Below are 22,378 nucleotides of genomic sequence, written 5' to 3'. Positions count from 1 at the left end.
CTTTCTGACTATAAGTAAAGATAATTATCTGTCCCAAATGGTACAGGACCCAACCAGAGGGGGCGCTCTACTGGACTTAATATTAACCAACAGACCTGACAGAGTAACTAATGTGCAGGTCAGAGGGCACCTAGGAAATAGTGATCACAATATAATACATTATAACTTGTCGTTCAATAAGGGAACTCTTAGAGGAGCCACAAGAACTATGAACTTTAGGAAGGCAAAGTTTGATCAACTAAGAGAAGCCCTCAACACTGTAAATTGGGAAAATGTCCTCAAAAACAAAAGCACAGATACTAAATGGGAGATTTTTCAAAATATCTTAAATTCTCACTGTGAAAAGTACATACCGTATGGGAATAAAAGTGTCAGGAGCAAGAGAAAACCAATGTGGATAAATAAAAATGTAAAGGTGGCAATAAATGGCAAAAAAAGGCATTTAAGCTACTAAAACAGGAAGGCAGTGAGGAAGCACTAAGAAGCTATCGGGAAAAAAATAAAATATGTAAAAATCAGATAAAAGCAGCAAAAGTGGCGACAGAAAGACTCATTGCCAAAGAGAGTAAAACAAACCCCAAAATGTTCTTTAACTATATAAGTAGTAAAAAGGTTAAAAATGAAAGCGTTGGCCCTTTAAAAAGTAATGAGGGAGACGTTATAGACGGGGATCAGGAAAAAGTGAATCTATTAAATATATTCTTCTCTGCTGTATTCACAGAGGAAAATGAAATGCCAGGTAATGTACAGCAGGGTGAGATAAATGCCCCAGTACATGTCGCCTGTCTAACCCAGGAAGAAGTGCAGTGCCGCCTAAAAAAAATCAAAATCGACAAATCACCAGGTCCAGATGGCATTCACCCCCGAGTTCTAAGGGAGTTAAGTAATGTAATAGACAGACCCCTATTTCTAATATTCAAGGACTCTATAGTGACAGGGTCTGTTCCCCAGGACTGGCGCATAGCAAATGTTGTGCCAATATTCAAAAAGGGGACAAAAAGTGACCCGGGGAATTATAGGCCTGTTAGTTTAACTTCTGTTGTATGTAAACTGTTTGAGGGCTTCCTAAGAGATGCTATTTTGGAGTATCTCAATGAAAATAAATGTATGACTCCATATCAGCATGGGTTTACAAGGGATCGGTCCTGTCAAACTAACCTGATCAGCTTTTATGAGGAGGTGAGCTCAAGACTGGATCGGGGAGAATCGCTGGATGTCGTATATCTTGATTTTTCCAAAGCATTCGATACGGTGCCACATAAAAGGCTGGTACATAAAATGAGAATGCTTGGGCTGGGGGAGAATGTGTGTATGTGGGTAAGTAACTGGCTCAGTGATAGGAAACAGAGGGTGGTTATTAATGGTACATACTCTGAGTGGGTGACTGTTACTAGTGGGGTACCACAGGGGTCAGTTTTGGGTCCTATTCTTTTTAATATATTTATTAATGACCTTGTAGAGGGATTGTATAGTAAAGTATCAATCTTTGCAGACGATACTAAGCTCTGTAGCGTGGTTAACACAATAGAGGACAGTGCACGATTACAAATGGATCTGCATAGGTTGGAGGCTTGGGCTGGGATGTGGCAGATGAGGTACAACACGGATAAATGTAAGGTTATGCACATGGGGAAGAAAAATCCAGGCTGGGAATATGTATTAAATGGGAAAACACTGGGGACGACTGACATGGAAAAGGACTTAGGAGTCTTGGTTAACAGTAAATTTACCTGTAGCGACCAGTGTTGGGCAGCTGCTGCTAAGGCAAATAAAATCATGGGGTGCATCAAAAGGGGCATGGATGCCCATGACAAGGAAATAATTCTACCATTGTACAAGTCACTAGTCAGACCACACATGGAATACTGTGTACAGTACTGGGCACCAGTGTACAAGAAAGATATAGTGGAACTGGAGAGGGTTCAAGGACGGGCAACCAGAGTAATAAGGGGAATGGAAGGACTGCAGTACCCAGAAAGATTATCAGAATTAGGGTTATTTAGTTTGGAGAAAAGACGGCTTAGGGGGACTTAATAACTATGTATAAATATATAAGGGGGCAGTACAGAGATCACTCCCAGGACCTATTTATACCCAGGACTGTATCTATAACAAGGGGACATCCTCTACGGCTGGAGGAAAGAAGGTTTCTACACCAGCACAGACGGGGGTTCTTTACAGTAAGAGCGGTGAGACTATGGAACTCTCTGCCAGAGGAAGTGGTAATGGTAAACTCAATAAAAGAGTTTAAAAGGAGCCTGGACGTGTTTCTTGAAAGCAATAATATCACAAGTTATGGATAGTAGATTAATAGGGACAGAACGTTGATCCAGGGATTTATTCTGATTGCCATATTTGGAGTCGGGAAGGAATTTTCCCCCTGGTATGGGGCAATTGGCATCTGCTTCATAAGGGTTTTTTGCCTTCCTCTGGATCAACACGGTAGGGACACAATATGTATATAGGTTGAACTTGATGGACTTTGGTCTTTTTTCAACCTTATGAACTATGTTACTATGTTACTATGACCACAGGGAGCGTCCGGAAAAAATACAGGAGTTTAGGTAACGCATTCATTTTAAACGCCGTGATACGCCCCAGCCAGGAAACCTCCAGCTTCGACCACCGATTAAGGTCCTCTTGTATCCGGTTCCAGAGGGGGAGAAAATTATGCTTAAACAAAGTAGAAGTGCACTTGGTGATACGAATCCCCAGGTAAGGAAGAAAATCCGAACGCCAATCGTATGGAAAGGAGGACGAAAGCGTAGTCACCAACGAAGAGGGATATCCAATATTAAGGGCCTGGGATTTGCTCCAATTAATTTTATAATAGGAAACTGCACTGAAGGAGTCCAGCAAAGCATGCAACCGCGGCAGCGAAGTCAAAGGTTCCGTGACTGTCAGGAGCACGTCATCCGCGTACAAACTGATTTTAAACTCCTTAGCACGGGCAGAGAAACCCTTGATCTCAGGATCTTCACGGATTGCGATCGCCAAAGGTTCCATAGCCAACGCAAAGAGAAGCGGAGAGAGAGGGCATCCTTGACGTGTACCATTACAGATGCGAAAAGATTTAGAAAGGAATCCAGAGGAACACACCTTGGCCGAAGGGCTGCTGTAGAGAAGAAGGACTGCGTTGATGAACGCCACTGGAAAATTAAAGGCCTCTAGGGTAGCTCTCATATATCCCCAGTGGAGGCGGTCAAACGCCTTCTCCGCATCCAGGGAGAGGAGAAGGCACGGCGATTTAGTAGCATTAGCCAGATGGACAATATTGACAATCTTGCGGGTATTGTCCGACGGCTGGCGGCCCACAACGAATCCAACTTGGTCATTTGAAATCAGCGATGGGAGAAGGCCATTCAACCGCAGGGCTAAGAACCGGGAAAAGAGCTTGGTATCCGTGTTCAACAGCGATATTGGCCTGTAGTTGGCACAGCTGGTGGGAGATTTACCCGGCTTGGGAATGGTAACAATCTGCGCCTCCGTCATTTCACGCGGTACAGACGATGCAGACAGAAGATGACTAAACAGAGAGCAGAGACGCGGGGCCAGTATGTCACAAAATTTCTGATAATACGAATTTGGAAGGCCGTCTGGCCCAGGCGCCTTATGAGGCTTAAGCCCCTGGAGAACTGCCTCTATTTCCTCAATCGATGGAGGAGCAACAAGAGAGTCCCAATGCGTAGTTGACAAAGCAGGGATAGGGAGCGACCGTAGAAAGGCAGCAATGGAGGCCTGCGACGGCTGGGCAGTATGTGGCTGGGAGTGCAGATTATACAAAGAGTCGTAATAGTCCGCAAAACTATCCCCGATATCTTTGGGGTTATAAAGCCGTCGACCATCAGGAGCCTGGAGATACTGCGCCGAAACCTGGGCCGAGCGCTGAGTAAGCTTTTTAGCAAGCAAAGAGTCCGCCTTATTGCCCTTAGCGTAATAGGTCTGCTGGAGCCTGCGGAGCATATATTCAGTGCGTTGTAGTTGAAGACGGAGGATATCCGATTTAACAGCCAGAAGTTGACGGTAGGTATCCTCAGACCACGACATCTTATTAGACAGCTCCAGCGCTGTGAGACGCTGTGTCAGATCAGAAATGGAGTGCGCATAGTCCCGCTTGCGTCGAGACGCCAATTTAATGAAACAGCCCCGAACAACAGCTTTATGGGCCAGCCACAGAGTGGTAGGAGCAACGTCGGGAGTATCGTTGAGCTGAAAATAATCCACAAGAGAATCAGAAACTGCTGTAGAAACATCGGAATGCTGTAGCAAACTTTCATTCAGCCGCCACCTAGAGGAAGCCGCACTCCGGGGAAACAGGTCAAAGGAAGTCCATATAGGAGCATGGTCGGACCATGTTATAGAGCCTATGTCCGCTTGTGTGATTGTTTGCAAGGTAAGTTTATCCACAAGAATCAAGTCAATTCTGGAGTAACTGGCGTGTGCCGCCGAGTAGAACGAATAATCTCTGTCGAGGGGATGGGTAACCCTCCAGGAGTCAAACAACAAATGCTGGTGCAACAAGTCCTGGAAACGAGAGCTTTGAATGGTCAGAGACTTCAAATATTTGGACGACATCTTAGCAGAAGAGTCAAGAGACGGGATCGGTAGCAAATTAAAATCACCTCCAACAAAAATCCGGCCAGCAGCAACTCTACGTAACTTGGTGAAGACACGATCCAGGAAGGAGAGCTGATGAGTATTAGGAGCGTAGACATTGAGGAACGTGCACACCGAACCATTGAGAGTGCCATGGAGGATGAGAAAGCGACCTTGAGGGTCACAGATTTTCGAAAGGAGTTGGAACTGGACATCTCTGCGAAATAAAATAGCCACTCCGAGTTTCTTGGAAGTAGAGGAAGCGTGGAAGTCTAAGGGGTAGTATTTAGAGGTCAAACGAGGAGTCCTCGATTTGAGGAGATGAGTTTCTTGAACCATAACTACAGAGGCGTTACGTGATCTCGCTTCCTGGAGAAGCATATGACGTTTATGGATAGTATTAAGGCCCTTAGCGTTGATCGAGAGCAGCGTAATAGAAGACATAGTCAACAGAAGGCAGGAGAACAGGGAAAACAGAGGAAGACACACACAACAACACACACAAGGGGGAGAACTAACAGGACAGAAGACAAAAAGAGACGAGGAGAAAAAAAAAACTATACAATCGAGTTTTAGGCCAGAATCGTGACAACCGAGACTAAGCCACAATTTATTCCCACCGAAAACCAGAGGGGTTCGGAGGAAAAGAAGGACATACAGAGGGCGAGGAAACATCAGCCCATGGTAACCATATGAGAAAGAAACCAAAAAAAAAAAAAAACCAAAAAAAAAAACCAAAAAAAAACCAAAGAGTGTGGACCTATGGTGGTGTACCAACCCTTAGAATGCTGGTACGAAGAATAATCAACGAGGGGGGTAACCTCTACACTAAGGGAGTGGCAAGTCAGCATGAGGGGCACCAATCATGGACAAGCCAAAAAGCACCTGTGTACATGCATGTGTGCATGGGCGTATGGATGCGTGGGTAAGCAATCCTAGCCATATTGGGGTGAAAAGCTGCCAGACATGTAGTGAACCCCTATAAAGCAGGCAATAAAAATGAACGAGGGGGCAACCTCTACACCAACAAGGTACTAAGTCCGCACGGGGGGCCCTAATCATGGACAAGCCAAGAAGCACCTGAGTACATGTATGTGTGCGTGTGCGTGTGGATGAGTGGGTAAACAATCCCATACTGGGTGGTAATCCCTGCACTAACAGAGTGCCAAGTCAGCATGGGGGGTCTCAATCATGGACAAGCCAAGAGGTACACGTGTAAATGTATGTGAGTGTGAGCGTGTGGGTGCGGGGGTAAGCAATCCCATACTGGTGAATAATCTCTGCACTAACAGAGTGCCAAGGCAGCATGGGGGACCTAATCGTGGACAAGCCCAGAAGTACCTGTGTACACGTATGTGTGCGTGTGCGTGTGGATGCGGGGGCAAGCAATCCCCTACCGGGTGATAAACTCCGCACTAACAGAGTGTTAAGTCAGCATGGGGGGACCTAATCCTGGACAAGCCCAGAAATACATGTGTACAGGTACGTGTGCGTGTGCGTGAGCGTGTGGATGCGGGGGTAAGTAATCCCATACTGGGGTGGAAAGCTAGCAGACATGGAGTTAACCCCCATAAGGCAGACCATAATAAGCAGTCGTGTGGTAACCTCTGCAACAGAGTGCCATTGCAACGTGGGGGGCCCTAATCACAAATAAACCGAGTGGCACATGTGGACATATACGTGCGTGTGTGTGTAAATGTGGGAAAAGAACCTCTCCCACTTAGGGGTGCAGAACCGTCAGACAGGTAGGGAACCCCCACCGTGCTAGAGTGCCAAGTAACATGCGCAGGAGCAACTTCTGCAATGCTGGAGTGGAAACCTACAGGTAGCCAACCTCCGCCATGCCAGAATACTACCGCCCAGCTTAAACAACCCTGCATTATGGAAATGCAGCAGACAGGTGTACGTATGGATTGCTACTGTGTCCGTGTGTGTGTGGAGTGTACCTTGGACAGGCTGCAATTCAAGTCCCCTTATTACGTGGGCAACAGCTGCAGTACAGTAGTGAAACATACAGTTATGTATACCAGCATAACAAATGCAACAAAAACAAACATGTAAACAGCGAGATGTAATACACCTCCACAAAGAGGTAGACCGGTCTGAGAGCCCGTTAGAAAAAAAAAAAACAAAAAAAAAAAACACCGGAGCCCAGACAGACCATTCACTCCAAAACGAAAGAGCCCTGCAAGTCCCATAACAGCAGACAGTCCATACCAGCCAGGAGATGGAAAAATCAGGTGGCCTGAGATGACACGGTAGGCTGAGAGCTAGAAGGGCCACGGGTAAAGCGGCGTCGATCCTTGCGTTTCCCCGGCGAAACTAATTCCCATTTGGTTGAGAGACCGCGAGCCGGAGCATGTTCCGGAGGCATAGCAGCAACAGACGAGCCATCAACCACAATGCCCCAACGCTGCAGAAGCTGGAGTCCTTCAGCGGGAGACTGGACGGTAGAATGGATCCCATTCCTGGACACCAAGAGCTTGACCGGGAACCCCCACCTGTAAGGTATGTTGTTGGTGCGTAGTGCAGAGGTGATCGGTGCGAAGGAGCGTCTCTTAGAGAGGGTAGCAGCAGAAAGATCAGCATAGAGATGAAGGTCGGCATAAGGCTCAGGTAAGGTAGGGAAGGCACGGGCACATCTCAGGAGAGCCTCTTTAGCGTGGAAATAATGGAGACGAATAATAACATCCCGAGGAATGTGTGATGGCAGAGACTTGGGTTTGGGGATGCGATGGATGCGGTCGAGGAGAAAGTCCGAGGGGGGAACATCAGGTAGCAGAGAGCAGAAAAAGGTAGAGACATACTCCGGTAGGGCAGCCATAGACACCTCTTCCGAGATCCCCCGAATGCGAAGATTGTTCCGACGGGAACGGTCCTCCAGGTCAGCAATCTTGCTGTGCATCGTCTGAACTTGGTCTTCCACAGTGTTATGCCGGTCCACCAGATCATTAAAGGCGGAGGCGAAGTCCTCAAACCGTCCCTACAAGTGATCCGTTCTGGAACCCAATTGCTGCAGATCTGATTTAATGTCGGACAACATGTCCTTAATCTCTGAAGTCATCGCCACCCTCATACTATCCAGCATATTCTGCAAAAGGTGAGTGGTAACAGGAGCATCCACTGCTTCATCATCTTCCTCCAACTCTGGCTGGGAAGCTGGGAGTGGCGGGCCATCGCCATCTTGGTCAGAGAAAGGCGGCCTAGCCCATTTCGGAAAATATTGCTGGAGCTTCTGCGTGGATCTCTTCGGGTGTTTAGAGGCCATGAAAACGAACCCCCAAGATGTCCGGAACAAAATAAACCAAACCAAATAAAAAAGAAAGAAAAAAAAATCGCAAATAGGCTATGTACGGCTCTAGTGAAAGACGGCCATGCGGTTAGGCTGCCAGACCACGCCCCCTCCATATAAAGTAGTTTTCAAATGAGGACAAATTAATATATTTTAGGTATTTTTTCCCACTTTTTAAAATTATATATGCATACCAAACAATGCAATACACATCTTAATATAGTTTCAAAAGGGTGCACTAAATGAGAAACATTATGGTTAAAGAAAGACAGCGGAAGCACAAGATAATCCTGGTGCTAAAGAGGTTAAATAATGACCTCCTATAGAACAACATCAGTTATTATGCCCCAAAATTTCATAGACGTAGCAGGATTATATGATTGGTACTGAGAGCCTTATTGACTAGATTGTGAAAGATTTTAGGAATTTGGATTAAATTGTATTTGAAAATGTCCATTAAATGATTCTCAGAAGATAACATATACACTCACTGGCCACTTTATTAGGTACACCTTGCTAGTACCGGGTAGGACCCCCTTTTGCTTTCAGAACTGCCTTCATTCTTTGTCACATATGTTTTACAAGGTGCTGGAAACATTCCTCAGAGATTTTGGTCCATATGGACATGATGCAGATTTGGCGACTGCACACCCATGATGCAAATCTTCCAATCCTAAATCTGGTGACTGCAGAGGCCATTGGAGTACAGTGAGCTCATTGCCATGTTCAAGAAACCAGTCTGAGATGATGTGAGCTTTGCGACACGGTGCATTATCCTGCTGGAAGTAGTAGAAAATGGGTATATGGTGGTCATAAACGGATGGACATGGCCAGCAACAATAATCAGGTATCCTATTGCGTTTAAAGGATGCTCAATTGCTACTAAGGGGCTCAAAGTGGGCCAAGAAAATGTCTCCCACACATTGCAAAACCAGCAGCCTGAACCGTTGATGGAAGGCAGGATGGATCCATGCTTTCATGTTGTTTACGCCAAATTCTAAACCTTCCATCTGAATGGCACAGCTGAAATCGAGACTCATTAGACCAGGCAACGTTCTTCCAGTCTTCCATTTTGGGTGAGCCTGTGCGAATTCTTACACTGACAGGAGTGGCACCTGGTGTGGTCTTCTGCTGCTGTAGCCCATCTGCTTCAAGGTTCGACGTGTTGTGAGTTCAGAGATGGTATTCTGCATACCTTGGTTGTAACGAGTGGTTATTTGAGTTACTGTTGCCTTTTTGTCATCTCGAACCAGTCTGTCCCTTCTCCTCTGACATCAACAAGGCAATTTCGTCTACACAACTGTAAACCCTAGAGATGATTGTGTGTGGAAATCTCAGTAAATCAGCAGTTTCTGAAATACTTAGACCAGCCCGTCTGGTACCAACAACCATTCTACATGCCTAAATGCATTGAGTTGCTGCTACGCAATTGGCTTGGTGAATTGAAGTGGTGAACCTAATAAAGTGGCCAGTGAGTGTACACTGATCATGTTAATGTATAATGCCATTCCTGGAAACTACCACCAGATGGCGCAGTAGCGAGATGTCTCGTGACGTCTCTACTCGACTGCGCCCCCCTATCCGCTATTCAGTGAGTTCCTGGCTGCTGCCTCCCGCTTCCGGCAGGTTGGGCGATGGCGGATGAAAGTGGAGTTTCACAGCGGGTTCCCCCGGAACTGGAGGATGATGAAGAAGAAGAGGCAGCGGGAACTGACAGCGATACGGAGGGGGAGGATATTTTTACCGGAGCTGTGAGTAACGTGTTAGGGGAAGTTGGGTGAGCTGTGACAGTAAACACACTTCCCAAGTATCCCGGGCTGGTATGCAGTGCCCTGCGCTCTGTTTATATACCTAAATGCTTTGTGCGGTCAGTCACGGCTCTTGTTGGTGGCGCTGGGCAGGCGGGGCACTCATGATGATGGCTGCTGTAGGTCTTCGCATCAGCTAGAGGCCCCAGTCGGACACCATAAGTTGTCAGGAGCTGGGGGTGCAGGAGAGTTCTCCCCTATCATAGCACAGGGCGTTTGTGAGCACACACTGAGAGTACTGGGTGTGATTATTTCCTTGCTGCGGGGTATTTATTCAGTAGTCCAACATCATTAGGAAGTCCGCTTTAATAAACACACATGCCTTTCTATAGCCTGAGAGGGCCCAATAAGCATTTGATTAAATGTCCATACGTCAGGTGTAAGGATGTATGTATGCTCGGTGAGTGTGTGTTGGCCACTTATGTACATTGCCAGTCATTAACAAATGTAAATAAGTTGCCAAAAGCACCTGTATCCCAGACACGGTAATAGTGGCTTTGACATGTATCCTGGTATTCGCTTTTCAGGGAAAGTATGAGACGTTGTTACAGGTGTTTTGGAAGAAAGGGGCGAGTTTGTTTTGTAGTATTTTAGTCAGCGAGTAGCAAATTACTATGTATAAGGAGTGAAACGGGCTTTCCTGGCTGTGGCTGTAAATGAAGTGATGAAGGTTAAAGAATGTCTAACTTATAAAGTTTATAAAGTATATAAAACATTTTCTGGAGTTTATTTCGGTGTGGTGTTCGGTAACAGTAACATACCCACACTCACACATAATTACAAGTACACATTCATGCTAGTACACACGTACATATACATACATGCACGCACATACACACATCTTACATTGTCCTTGGCCTTCTTTGTTTGTTGCTCGCATGTTATGTGAGCAGCGGTGTATTTACCTCAGAGTCACATTACATTGCGTTACTTGACCCCACTGTGCTCTTGTTTTTACCTGCGTGAGGCGTTTTGGACCCGTCTGCCCCTATATAAAGTAATGTTAGATAGCATTGCCGATCAGCAGGTTTTATATCATTTTTTCCAATAAACATTCCTTTAAAAAAAAAAAAAAAAAATGTCCTCGTATTGTGCTGTTCTACTTAGCTGCCTTGTTGTGCCTGTATGTGTTGTAGCTCTGTAATGATACGCGCTGGTTTATCATACTGCCTGTGGTAAGCGATAGAATGACTTGGTCTTAATCTCCCAGCCCTGATATTCCAACTAACGAAAGCATATGGAGGAACAGACTTCATTAGCATGGCCATAAAGAATCAGCTCTGTGTGGTGTCTAAGGAGGAAAGTAACCCAAGAAATCGCATGACTGACAACAATGGCCGCCTCCAGGTGTGCAGATAAAGGAGGTTTATTTGAATAGAACAAGCTGAAGCATTTCCGTACACAACGCTGTACTTTATTCTCCAGGGGAGTTATTCTTCGTGGGGCTTCCCCTAAAAACCTTCCTGCGTGCTGCGCCTATGATACATAAGAGGAACGCTAGGCGGTTTTACAGGTTTCTCTGCCAGTCGGGCAGAGAGGACATCGGTGGCTTCAGAGGGGTGAATAAGCATGTGTACGAGGCCATGTTCCTCGCGGGGTATGCGGCTCCTACTACGGAATGGCAGACTTTGTTAGTAGACGACCACCCCTTTAATGCGCAGGAATGGCCGAGGGATTTCACAGATTCAGCAAGCTCAGATTTCTGTGGGAACTTTGAGGTTGAGTCAAAACGAGGCAAACAGACTAATGCCAAACAAAAGGCTTTGTACAGTAATTCCTTGGGTCTGGAGAGGCAATCAGGCCGTGGATGTTATTACTATTGTTGCCTTTTGTTTCATAGCATTAGTCTCTACACAACACAAATTCATATAGTGCATATCGCTTATGTTATATTTCTCCAGTCTACTAGATGAATGTATTCAAGTCCTCACCATGCTGTTTGTACCATACAGTAAAATCCCTCCTCTCTACTCACCCAGAGGGACACTTTTAATCACAAAAGTCCAAGGGAGAGACTTCATTAGAATAATTTACAGAGGTGTTTGAGTGGCGATAAGTGCTGACCTCTTGATGTGCAGGTAAAGGGCTAAATAAATAAAAGAATAATAATAATGAAACCCAGTTTTCTTTGTTGTTAATATTACATTAAGTAACTCTGTATTTATATTGTATTCCCTTTTTAATCACATAATGCTCACAGATGTACTTTTTGATGTTTTCATTTTTTTGTATAAATCCATAATTGTTTATTGGGTTGTGACTGGATCTTTGCCCAAGTTATTCTCTCAGTGGAGATGAAGTGTTTTTATAGTCAGTAACCATGATTTAACTTTAATTATAATCCAAATTCCCCTGAGAGATTCCTGTTGTTCTAGATGCACATCTAGAAAGATCCTGGCACACATTCGCTGCTGTTACATTGTGATTGTTAGTGGGGTTTTTTTTCTCTCTCTGATGGACAGTCCACATAAAGGCCGTAATTGCCTGTCTTTTTTAAATGTCACTTTCATCCACGCACTTTAGTGTATAAGGAGTTGTTCCACGATTGATATTCTTGTGCTAAGCTGGACTAGCTCCCTGTATTGGGATCTTTTCTCATATTTGTTTTAGGAATTTTTATAGAACGCGGTTCATACATTTCCATCCTAAGGTGGCAGTTTTATGCCATACAGGAAAATATCTTGCTGCTGGGGTGTTTTGCATCAGCGCAGCTAACAATAAGAATAAAACATCTTGCACGTGAACACAATCCAGAGCTTTCTGCTGACTTCACAAACTTAACAGAGCGCATGACCTGCTTCTCGCTCCAAAATATGACACATGAGCCGGGAACTCTAAATATATAAATATGATGCATTCTTAGAAAAAGAAATCACCTAAGGAAGATTGTCGGGTCTTTATATGGCATGTGTTTAAAGATGCACATTCAGCAATACTGAGTGCTTGAAAGCATTAAGCAGCCTGTAAATGATTGAGAGTAATTTGATACATCTCCTGTATTCCATTATTCCTGGTTTACTGGAAATTCACAAACAAGGATATTGTGTGCGTTGATCTTAGATCTGGTGTTCCTTGAAAAACTTGTTGGGCCAAAGCAGTGCTTTGAATGAAAATGGTCCGCATGGGAGATGCATCTAAACTATCATACAAATAATTTCTTTCTAACATTCACATTAAAACACACCAGGCATTTTGGTCACTTTTGGCAAGAGAGAAAATATGCCCTCATTTTTTTAAAGCATTACTCCCTTTAAATAGGTGTTTTATGGGAGTTGCTAGATGTGTGTTTTTAATTGTAAAATGTTAACCTACATTTTCTCCAATTTTACTGTTTGAGCTATAAATTCAGGGTTAGAGTTAAGCCCGTATTTTAATAGGGTAATGATATCCATTCTTTCCCCTTGAGTACTAAAGCTACATTTATTTATTTGCAAATATCTGTTAGACAACATCAGTGTGTGTGTGTGTATAATATATATATATATATATATATATATATATATATATATATATATATATATATTGTACCACTATTCTTTAAAAGTTTGGTGTCGTTTAGAAATGTCTTTGTTTTTGAAAGAAAAGCAAGTTTTGTCCATTAATATAACATGAAATCGATCAGAAACACGGTGTAGGGTTCTTTTGATGTTGTAAATGACTATTGTAGCTGGAAACGGATGATTTGTTTATGTAATACATACATTTATAGGCGTACAGGGGTGCTTTATCAGTAACAATCACTCCTAGGTTCCAATAGTATGTTTTCTTGGCTAAAGCCTAATTGATCATTAGAAAAACCCTTTTGTAATTCTCTCTTAGCACAGCTAGAAATAGCCTTGTTTTCCATGGAAGTGACCCCAAACTGCAGTGTGTGTTTACAATCCTCTAGATTGGAAGCTGGTTTGAGCAGGGCCCTCCCCACCTGTCTCTGTAAGACAAATTGTTATGTTATATACTACTTGTTTTGTCCTGTCCACCCATTGTACAGCGCTATGGAATTTGATGGGGCTATATAAAACAATAGTAATTAATATCAGTCTACCATGGATACCAATTTCTACATTTTCTTCTGAGAGATCTTTTTGTTTTCAGTCGATTTACCGCAATCCTCCGATTCATTGTAATATTCCAATTAACAGTCTCACAATTTGATGTGAAACAATACAGTTGTGTTGGGTTAACCTTTTTGTTTTACTGCTGAGCATTTGCCAGAATATGTTTAAACAAATAAGAGTTTAACCTTTGTATCTGGCATGGTTTTTATAATATACCCCTGTCCTTTTAGAAAGCAATAGTATTACCCCGCGGTAGGAAATCTTACCGGTACTGTGGGGCTTTAGTTTGTACGTTGCTTTGCTAGTTAAAAGGATGGAATTGATGTGCTTTTACCACACTTGAAACACATTGCTACACGTACCCCTTAACCCTGCGATGCCTGGTGCTGAGCCTGTTAAACCAGTATAACGGATAGTTATGCAACTGACAGGATCTTGGAGCGTATCCTGGAAAACTGTTGTCTAGATCCTGTCTGACATATCCACAGAAGCATTGTGTTTTTTTTCTGTGTAGTGTATCGCCATTATTACCTCTACCCTCCTCATTTTGTCTCCATCTGCCTCTTACCCCCTTCCTCATTGCATGTCTTCTCTTTATTAGGGCCAAGATGTGCCTACCACTCAGCCCAAGAAGGAGACCCCACCAGAACCTTCCAAGGAGAATGGCCTCTTTCTGGAAGATGATGACCAGGATCTATTTGCAGGTAAAGGGGAGCAAATCCCAGCATGGACAGAATCGTGTTCCGATGGGTTGTGAATGCTGATGGGCTACTGGTATAAATCTTTACAGTATATCCCTCTACCTGTTTTGCAGAATCCACAGTAAAGCTGTCAGTTGACAGTTCTCACAAAACCCCAAAAGAGGAGCTACCAAAAGTACCGCTGACTACCCCAATGCTCATAGCAGGAGCTTCAGCCTCCTCTGTAACCAGACAGAAGAGTTATGAGGAGGTAATAAGGGCACCGTTCTCCTATAAGCTAAAGCAATGACTAAAGCATACACACTGTAATTGAACAATGCCCAGCATCCCTTCCTTCTCTGAAAACACCATCCCTTTGTATTCCTAGCTTGAGGAGGAAGAACAAGAGGACCAGTTTGAACTGAACATCAGAGTCTCAGACCCAGAGAAAATTGGTACGTATCGCTCTGTTCTCCAGCTACAGAATACATGACTATGGCTTGCATACTCCAACGTGCCGTCCTGGGAGTTAAAACTAGTCTGAGCAAAGTCTTGCGTACATCTCACACGCAGCGCTTTTTTCCTTGTTGACTTTCCCTTCAAGAATTCTCCAACCATAAAACATGGATCCACGTTCTGTATTCGTAAAATCTTGACAGAACAACTGGTTGTGCCTTATTTAATGTATTTTGTCCTGAAAATTAGGTAATTTCACTTGTTAGACAATTATTAGCAAACGTTAATTTTTATTATAAACATTTTACTGATTAAGAAGCTAATCTAATATCCACTCTCTGTGGATAGACATGCAACTCTACAGGGACTATAGTTTGGCTGGCAGTCTCTGCACAACTTTTTCCTGCTTGTGTATTATAGTTTCTATGGCATAAATTATGTACCCATTTATATAAGTGGGAAAAGATTCCTCTCGTCAAGCTAGCAGTCGTGGCTATATTTATTAGAACGGTTTTCTCCTTTTCAGGGGACGGCATGAATGCTTATGTAGCTTACCAGGTATCCACCCAGGTAAGGCACTGCAACACTATATTGAAAATTACATAAAGGAAGCCTGTATTGGCAAAAGGTCTCCTTTCCATTATAAAATCAGCTTTGAAACTTGTCATGGATAAAGGGAGCTGTGTGGCTGGGTAATTGGCTTATGCCTGTGGCTTATTGATGTCTTGATTTAGTTATAAATTATGGGATTGCTTTAAGTGCTACAGCTGAGATTAAAAATGGTTTAGACATGGTTTTGATAACAATGACCCCTGTAATTTTGTTTCTCATGGCAAAACCCTTCTTGCAAAACACTTACTAGGACCAGTGAGTGGTCTGCACCTTTGTCTTGTGAAAACTTTGCGTGTTTTTTTTTTTTACTGTTACATATGGCGTGTACTCACAGCACTCTCATTTCAGACCAACTTGCCGTTGTTCAGAAGCAAACATTTCACTGTGAAAAGACGGTTCAGCGACTTCCTGGGCTTATACGAGAAGCTCTGTGAGAAGCACTCGCAGAACGGTTTTATTGTTGCCCCACCTCCAGAGAAAAGCTTAATAGGTAAATCATGTCTAGATTACAGTTGGTTACAAACACAATTTCATCTGATTTATTTTTTTCATTTCAAGTTTGCTGAGATTTATGTTTTGTACTTTATTGGGGCTTTACATGCAAGGAGTATACAATACGGTACCAGAGGCCAGTAAAAAAAATGCAGATATGGAGTAGGTGCACTGGAAGTGTCATAATAAGACAAGATGGCGATGCAGGGGTTAACAAATTTTATTTGGATCTAGGAACCAGCTTAGGAGCAAACTTTTTTTTTTTTTTTTTTTCCTTCTCCAATTATGTATTTTATTTAATAGGCCATAAAACACAATACTGCAGTTAACACCTTCATGACAAGGGGTATTTTACACCATAAAGACTCAAACTTATACGTTTAATTATTACACACGCTAACGTCTTATGTTCACAAACACTAACATTTTACAGTAACGTGCGCATACTAACGTTCTGCACTTATACACACACTATATGCTGACATACATACTCATGCTAATACTTAATTATACTTTCATTATGTTGAATATGTTCTGTTATATGGATGTCTTTTTAATTTAATGTACTCAGGTATGACCAAAATGAAGGTGGGGAAGGAGGACTCCTCGTCTGCCGAGTTTCTGGAAAGACGACGTGCAGCTTTGGAGAGGTAAGAAAATCCTTTATCGCAAAATACTCTTTCAAGTTTTGATGCTTGTCAGTGATTGGTGAGGTGGCAAGAAGAGATTCAGAAGGTATGCTATGAAGAGCACTGATAGCAATTGGTAGTGTGTCTTTTCCAGATACCTCCAGAGAATTGTCAGCCACCCAACCCTTTTACAAGACCCAGAAGTCCGGGAGTTTCTAGAGAAGGATGAGGTAAAGACAGTTTGATATAGGAGAGAAGTAGCACTCGCTGTGTTTAATCTGGAACATATCTTCTGCACATCAGTGATGATATATTCCTGTTAAGACAGCCTAGATGATCTGGTACCCACTGTCAAACTCTGTTTAAAATATGTTTCATTGTTGAGTTTAGGAATTAATTTAATGAATCATGGGGAAAACACGTATTGCAATCACCTATCATATTTCATGCAGCTTATTTCATAATGCAGCTCACTGTATTCTCACAGCCATACAGCACAAGGTGCTGTGTCTGCTTTACACATCTTCATACACAAAAGCCCACAGAGAGGAATGCTCCTTGTCATGGATATTACATTTGAAATATTGCTTTTATACATCTAACACTAATACACTTGTGGGTTGTGCACAGTTCAAACTAGTCTTTTCATGTTCTGTGTGCACCTGGTGTCCTTAAAACGTATACACAGTTTCTTAATACCTTATGTGTGAATTAATAATTGAATTAGCTGCTGAGGTTGGCACTTACTGTGTGAGTAGATTTTAGCTGTAAATGTTTATTTAAAAATAACCAGGTTGGTTTGTCCTTCCAGCTTCCCCGTGCTGTCAGTACACAAACCCTGAGCGGAGCAGGGCTTCTCAAGATGTTTAACCGGGCTACCGACGCAGTAAACAAAATGACCATAAAGATGAATGAGTCGGACCTGGTGGGTATCTTCCATTTTTCTGACTGTGACCTTTGTGTGCTTTTCCAGCTCCTTGCATTTGTTTAACTGACTGGCACACCAACAGGGATATGCATTTTCAAGAACATTATTTAATGCCACATAGGCACCAGTAATTTCCACAAGTCCCAGTTAAAATAGAAAGTGTACAGCTTCAGTTCTCTCCGCAGCGACCAGGGGGAATAACGTATTTGCTTGATTATAAGACGACCCCTCAAAATCTGAATATTAATGTAGGAATAAGAGAGCCTGAATATAAGACTACCCTAGAAGAAAAAGGTTTTACTAGTAAATATTAATTCACATGTAAACTATTTTTCATATTTAATAAAACTATGATTGAGACATTATTTTTTTGTTTTTATTTCCTTTAATTTGCCAACCTGCCCCAGTTATGCACATCTGCCACCCAGATATGCCTTATACCCCCTTATATGCCACTCTGCCCCCCCAGAAATGCCTTATATCCCCTATATGCCACTCTGCCTCCCTGACATGCATTTAATCCTCTATTAGTCACTCTCCCCCACAGATATGCCTTATACAACTCTATATGCCACTCTGCCTCCCTGATATGGCTTTTAACCCCCTATTTGCCACCCCCCCAGATATGCCTTATACCCCCTATATGACACTCTGCCTCCAGAAAACAATTGACCCCCCCCATGCCACTCTTGACCCCCCCTGACTTACCAGTGCATCCCTTTACTTGTGACCCGTGCTTCAGACTCCCTGGTGTCTAGTGGGGCAGCCGGTGGAGGTCTCCACTTCTGCCGGGACTTCTATGATGGAGCGCCAGCATCACATGACCTTCCAGTGTTCCACCATATAAGTCCCAGAGGAGGTGCCGGAGGCTGCCAGAGAAGAGAATCCAGGTCCCTTGCAGGGCATCTGGATCTTAGTCTTGCAGTCAGACCTATTTGAGGTCTGATTTGAAGACGACCTCAAATATAAGACGAGGGGTATTTGACAAGGTTTTTTCCAGAGCAAATACGGTATCTCCATACAGCTCATGCTTGCTCTATTATCCCCAGTCAATAGTCTCCTAGTTGCAACTGTATTTGTTCCTATGCCAGGCATCACAAGGATGTCGGCGTTCAAAAACTGTATGTGTGTGTATATGTATGTGTGTATATATATATATATATATATATATATTATAGTGCTGGTAACTAATTTTGGAATTTATATACATGACTGCTCTAGTTACCAGGCACCGGGCAGAGAAATTAAGGTTGGTGTGCAATATATATATATGACACGCCTAATTACTGAGTTCAGGTTTTTCAATCTCACCCACTGCTAACTGGTGAATAAAATCAAGCACATAGGCAGCCACCTCCATTCAAACACAGGCAATCAAAAGTAGGGCTGAAACAACTAATCGATAAAATCGATAATAATCGATAATGAAAATCGTTGTCAACGAATTTCATCATCGATTAATCAGATCGATTTTTATCGATTATAAAAAGAGGTTTTTTTCAGAGCAAATGCTCTGAAAAACTCCTCTCCTTATATAATCTGACCTCAAACAGAGATCGGATTATAACACCGGAATCCAGATCCCCCGCAACGCTGCAGGAGACCTGGATTCCCCTCACTGTCGGCCGGTCTCTCACTTCCGTCTCTCTCCCCCTCCCATCTGCCTCCTCCCCCCCTCCCATACATCACTCTGCCTCTCTACCCGGCACCGTTACTGACAGGCACTTTCCCTGCAGCTTCATAGAAGCTTCAGTGTAAGTGAAGGTGAGTAACGGAGTCTGTCTGTGCGATGCAGACCCCCACCGGCTGACAGAGAATCATCCTCTCTGATAGCCGGTGAGGGTCTGCATCGCACAGACAGACTCCGTTACTGCACTTCACTTACACTGTGGCTTCTATGAAGCTGCAATGAAAGTGCCTTCAGTAACGGAGCCGGGTAGAGAGGCAGAGCGGTGTATGGGAGGGGGGAGGAGTCAGAGGGGTGTATGGGAGCCACCCTCCAATACACCGCTCTGGCTCCTCCCCCTCTCATACGCCACTCTGCCTCTCTACCCGGCTCCCTGGTGTCTTGTCAGAAACGGAGGTTCACAGGAGGCAGAGTGGAGTATGGGAGGGGGGAGGAGGCAAAGTGATGTATGGGAGGGGGAGGAGCCAACGTGATGTATGGGAGGAGGCAGAGTGGAGTATGGGAGGAGGCAGAGTGGAGTATGGGAGGGGGAGGAGCCAGAGTGGTGTATGGGAGGAGGCAGAGTGATGTATGGGAGGGGGAGGAGCCAAAGTGATGTATGGGAGGGGAGGAGGCAGAGTGGTATATGGGAGGGGGAGGAGGCAAAGTGATGTATGGGAGGGGAGGAGCCAAAGTGATGTATGGGCGGGGGAGGAGGCAGAGTGGTGTATGGGAGGGGGGAGGAGGCAGAGTGGAGTATGAGGGGGAGGAGCCAGAGTGGTGTTTGGGAGGGGGAGGAGCCAGAGTGGTGGAGGGGAGGGGCCAGAGTGGTGTATGGGAGGGGGAGGAGCCAGAGTGGTGTATGGGTGAGTTATAGTGGTGTATGGGGGGTATTATGAATTTTTAGGGCATATAGGGGGTATAAGGCATATGGATATTAGGCATATCAGGGGGGCATAAACATATCTGGGTGTAAAAGGTATATTAGGGGGCTCAGTGGCATATAGGGGGTATAAGACATCGATATTAGGCATATCAGGGGGGCATAAAACAAATCTGGGGGTAAAAGGTATATCAGGGGGCTCAGTTGCATATCACTGGCATATAAGGAGTATAAGGCATATCAGGGGCACAGTGGCATATCAGGGGGCACAGTGGAATCTGGCATATAAGAGGTATAAGGCATATATGGGGGCAGAGTGGCAAGCTGGGGGTCAGATGTGCATAACTGGGGGCAGTTTGGTAAATAAAAAAAATTTAAACAAGGCTTTTTTCTCAGTTTTTATTAAATATGAAAAATAGTTAACATGAATTAATATTTACTAATAACTTTGTATTAAAACCTAGTTTGAGAAGCACTGTGTTTGGGTTCTTGTAGCTTTTATTATTATGTCAGTAAAATAAGAAGGTGAATAGAGAGAGGCCATTGCAATAAAGAGATGAAAGTGTAAATTGGACGTTTTTTATTGCAATTTTTCTTCACTTTAAAATAATGTATTTTTTTATCCGATTAATCGATTAATCGACAAAATAATCGGCCAACTAATCGATTATTAAAATAATCGTTCGTTGCAGCCCTAATCAAAAGGGTTATACTGAAGAGCTCAGTGACTTTTAATGTGGCACATTTGTCATAGGATGCCACCTTTGCCACAAGTCAGTTTGTGATATGTTTGTCCTGGTTGTCCTTGTACACTGTAAGTGCTGTTAAAGCAAAGTGCAAGAATCTAGGATTTACAACACTTGAGCCATGAATCAGTATACTCAAGTATGCTCAAAACCTGGCTGCTGAGTGGTGAAGCAAGTAGTATGTAAAAAATCGCTGGCCATCTGTAGCATCGCCCACTACAGAGTTCCAAACTGCCTCTTGGCTTAGTGTTTGGCTTGATATGGTAGTAAGCAGGCTGTTTGTTATGGTGCAGGAAAGCTTCAAGAGGAGAAAGAATAGTCCGTTGTTTTGGAATGGGATGACCAACAAGATCATATAGGTGTAATGGTCAGGTCAGGTGTCCACAAGCGTGTGTGTGTGTGTATATACATGGGAATTTAAGATCTGGGCAGACTAGATGGGCCAAATGGTTCTTATCTTCCATCAAATTCTATGTGTGCTGATATTAGTTTTACACAGATTAGCACTCTGTCAGGTATTAATTCTGTTATGTATATTATAAATGTGATGGTATTGTGTTTGGTTGAGATTTATTTTTCCCTATGACTATATAGTGGTTTGAGGACAAATTGCAGGAGGTGGAAAATGAAGAGCAACATCTGCGCAAGCTGCATGCGGTGGTGGAGACTCTTGTAAATCACAGGAAAGGTAAATGTAGTGATGTGCTCACTAATCTCAGGCCATTCAGATCAGTAAGCAAGTACGTAAAGATCCCACTTTACTGGAGAGACCTTCATTACCAAGTGTATAGGAATAGTTACCCCTATAACCAAACAGATTTTTCCCTCTGTTGTTGCATATATGTGTGAAAAATCAAATACAATGGCTTCATTAAAGTAGCTGGGTGCAATTAACTGTCTGTATAGGCAGTTGCATACTGCAGAAAAGGCACCCAGCATGATTGAGATTTTGTTCTTTATCAATTTTTGTCTACATTGATAAAATGTAAACACAGTGTGGCTTAGCAGATGGAATAAAATTGGTAAACCCTTTGTTTTAAGGTTAACAACTGAATGAATGTCTTGGCTTTCTTCTTGTTCATTGCAGAATTATCTCTGAACACTGCCCAATTTGCCAAGAGTCTCGCCATGCTTGGGAGCTCGGAGGATAACACGGCACTGTCTCGAGCCCTTTCTCAGCTGGCTGAAGTGGAGGAGAAGATAGAGCAACTCCACCAGGAACAGGCCAACAGTGATTTCTTCTTGCTGGCTGAACTCCTGGCTGATTACACCCGCCTGCTGTCAGCCGTTAGGGTGAGTGTCCCAGTAGTAGAATGTTTGAAAGTGAGGAATGAAGAAATGCAGCCAGTTAAGCCCTGTGCTTAAGAACCAACATTTTTTGCGTCCTGTCTTAAGCATCTGTGCATAGTAAAATTGCGTAACTGCGTATTCCACCATATCCACAAACCGTTTTGAGAGAGTGTAGTAACAAAACATAACCTAATCTATTGCCTTCTGGGTGCAATTGCTAACCAAGTAATGTGCACACGAGAACT

At 43.5% G+C, this 22,378-nt stretch overlaps 1 protein-coding gene across 1 annotated transcript in view; it reads left to right on the top strand.

The window, feature by feature from the left end:
• The first annotated feature begins 9,481 nt into the window (after nt 1-9,481).
• The window catches only part of SNX1 (sorting nexin 1), an 18,377-nt gene continuing 5,480 nt past the window's right edge, over nt 9,482-22,378 (top strand). Inside the window, exons 1-11 of the mRNA XM_053464742.1 lie at nt 9,482-9,639; nt 14,353-14,455; nt 14,566-14,702; nt 14,820-14,886; nt 15,414-15,457; nt 15,848-15,989; nt 16,563-16,641; nt 16,775-16,850; nt 17,432-17,545; nt 21,438-21,531; nt 21,931-22,136. Of these exons, the coding sequence (XP_053320717.1) occupies nt 9,523-9,639; nt 14,353-14,455; nt 14,566-14,702; nt 14,820-14,886; nt 15,414-15,457; nt 15,848-15,989; nt 16,563-16,641; nt 16,775-16,850; nt 17,432-17,545; nt 21,438-21,531; nt 21,931-22,136 (1,179 nt within the window). The 5' untranslated portion in view covers nt 9,482-9,522. The remainder of the gene's footprint in view (nt 9,640-14,352; nt 14,456-14,565; nt 14,703-14,819; nt 14,887-15,413; nt 15,458-15,847; nt 15,990-16,562; nt 16,642-16,774; nt 16,851-17,431; nt 17,546-21,437; nt 21,532-21,930; nt 22,137-22,378) is intronic.

Source organism: Spea bombifrons, chromosome 4, assembly GCF_027358695.1.
Source record: "Spea bombifrons isolate aSpeBom1 chromosome 4, aSpeBom1.2.pri, whole genome shotgun sequence".
In the NCBI taxonomy this organism is placed as follows: domain Eukaryota; kingdom Metazoa; phylum Chordata; class Amphibia; order Anura; family Pelobatidae; genus Spea; species Spea bombifrons.
This window is presented reverse-complemented; position numbering and strand designations above follow the sequence as displayed.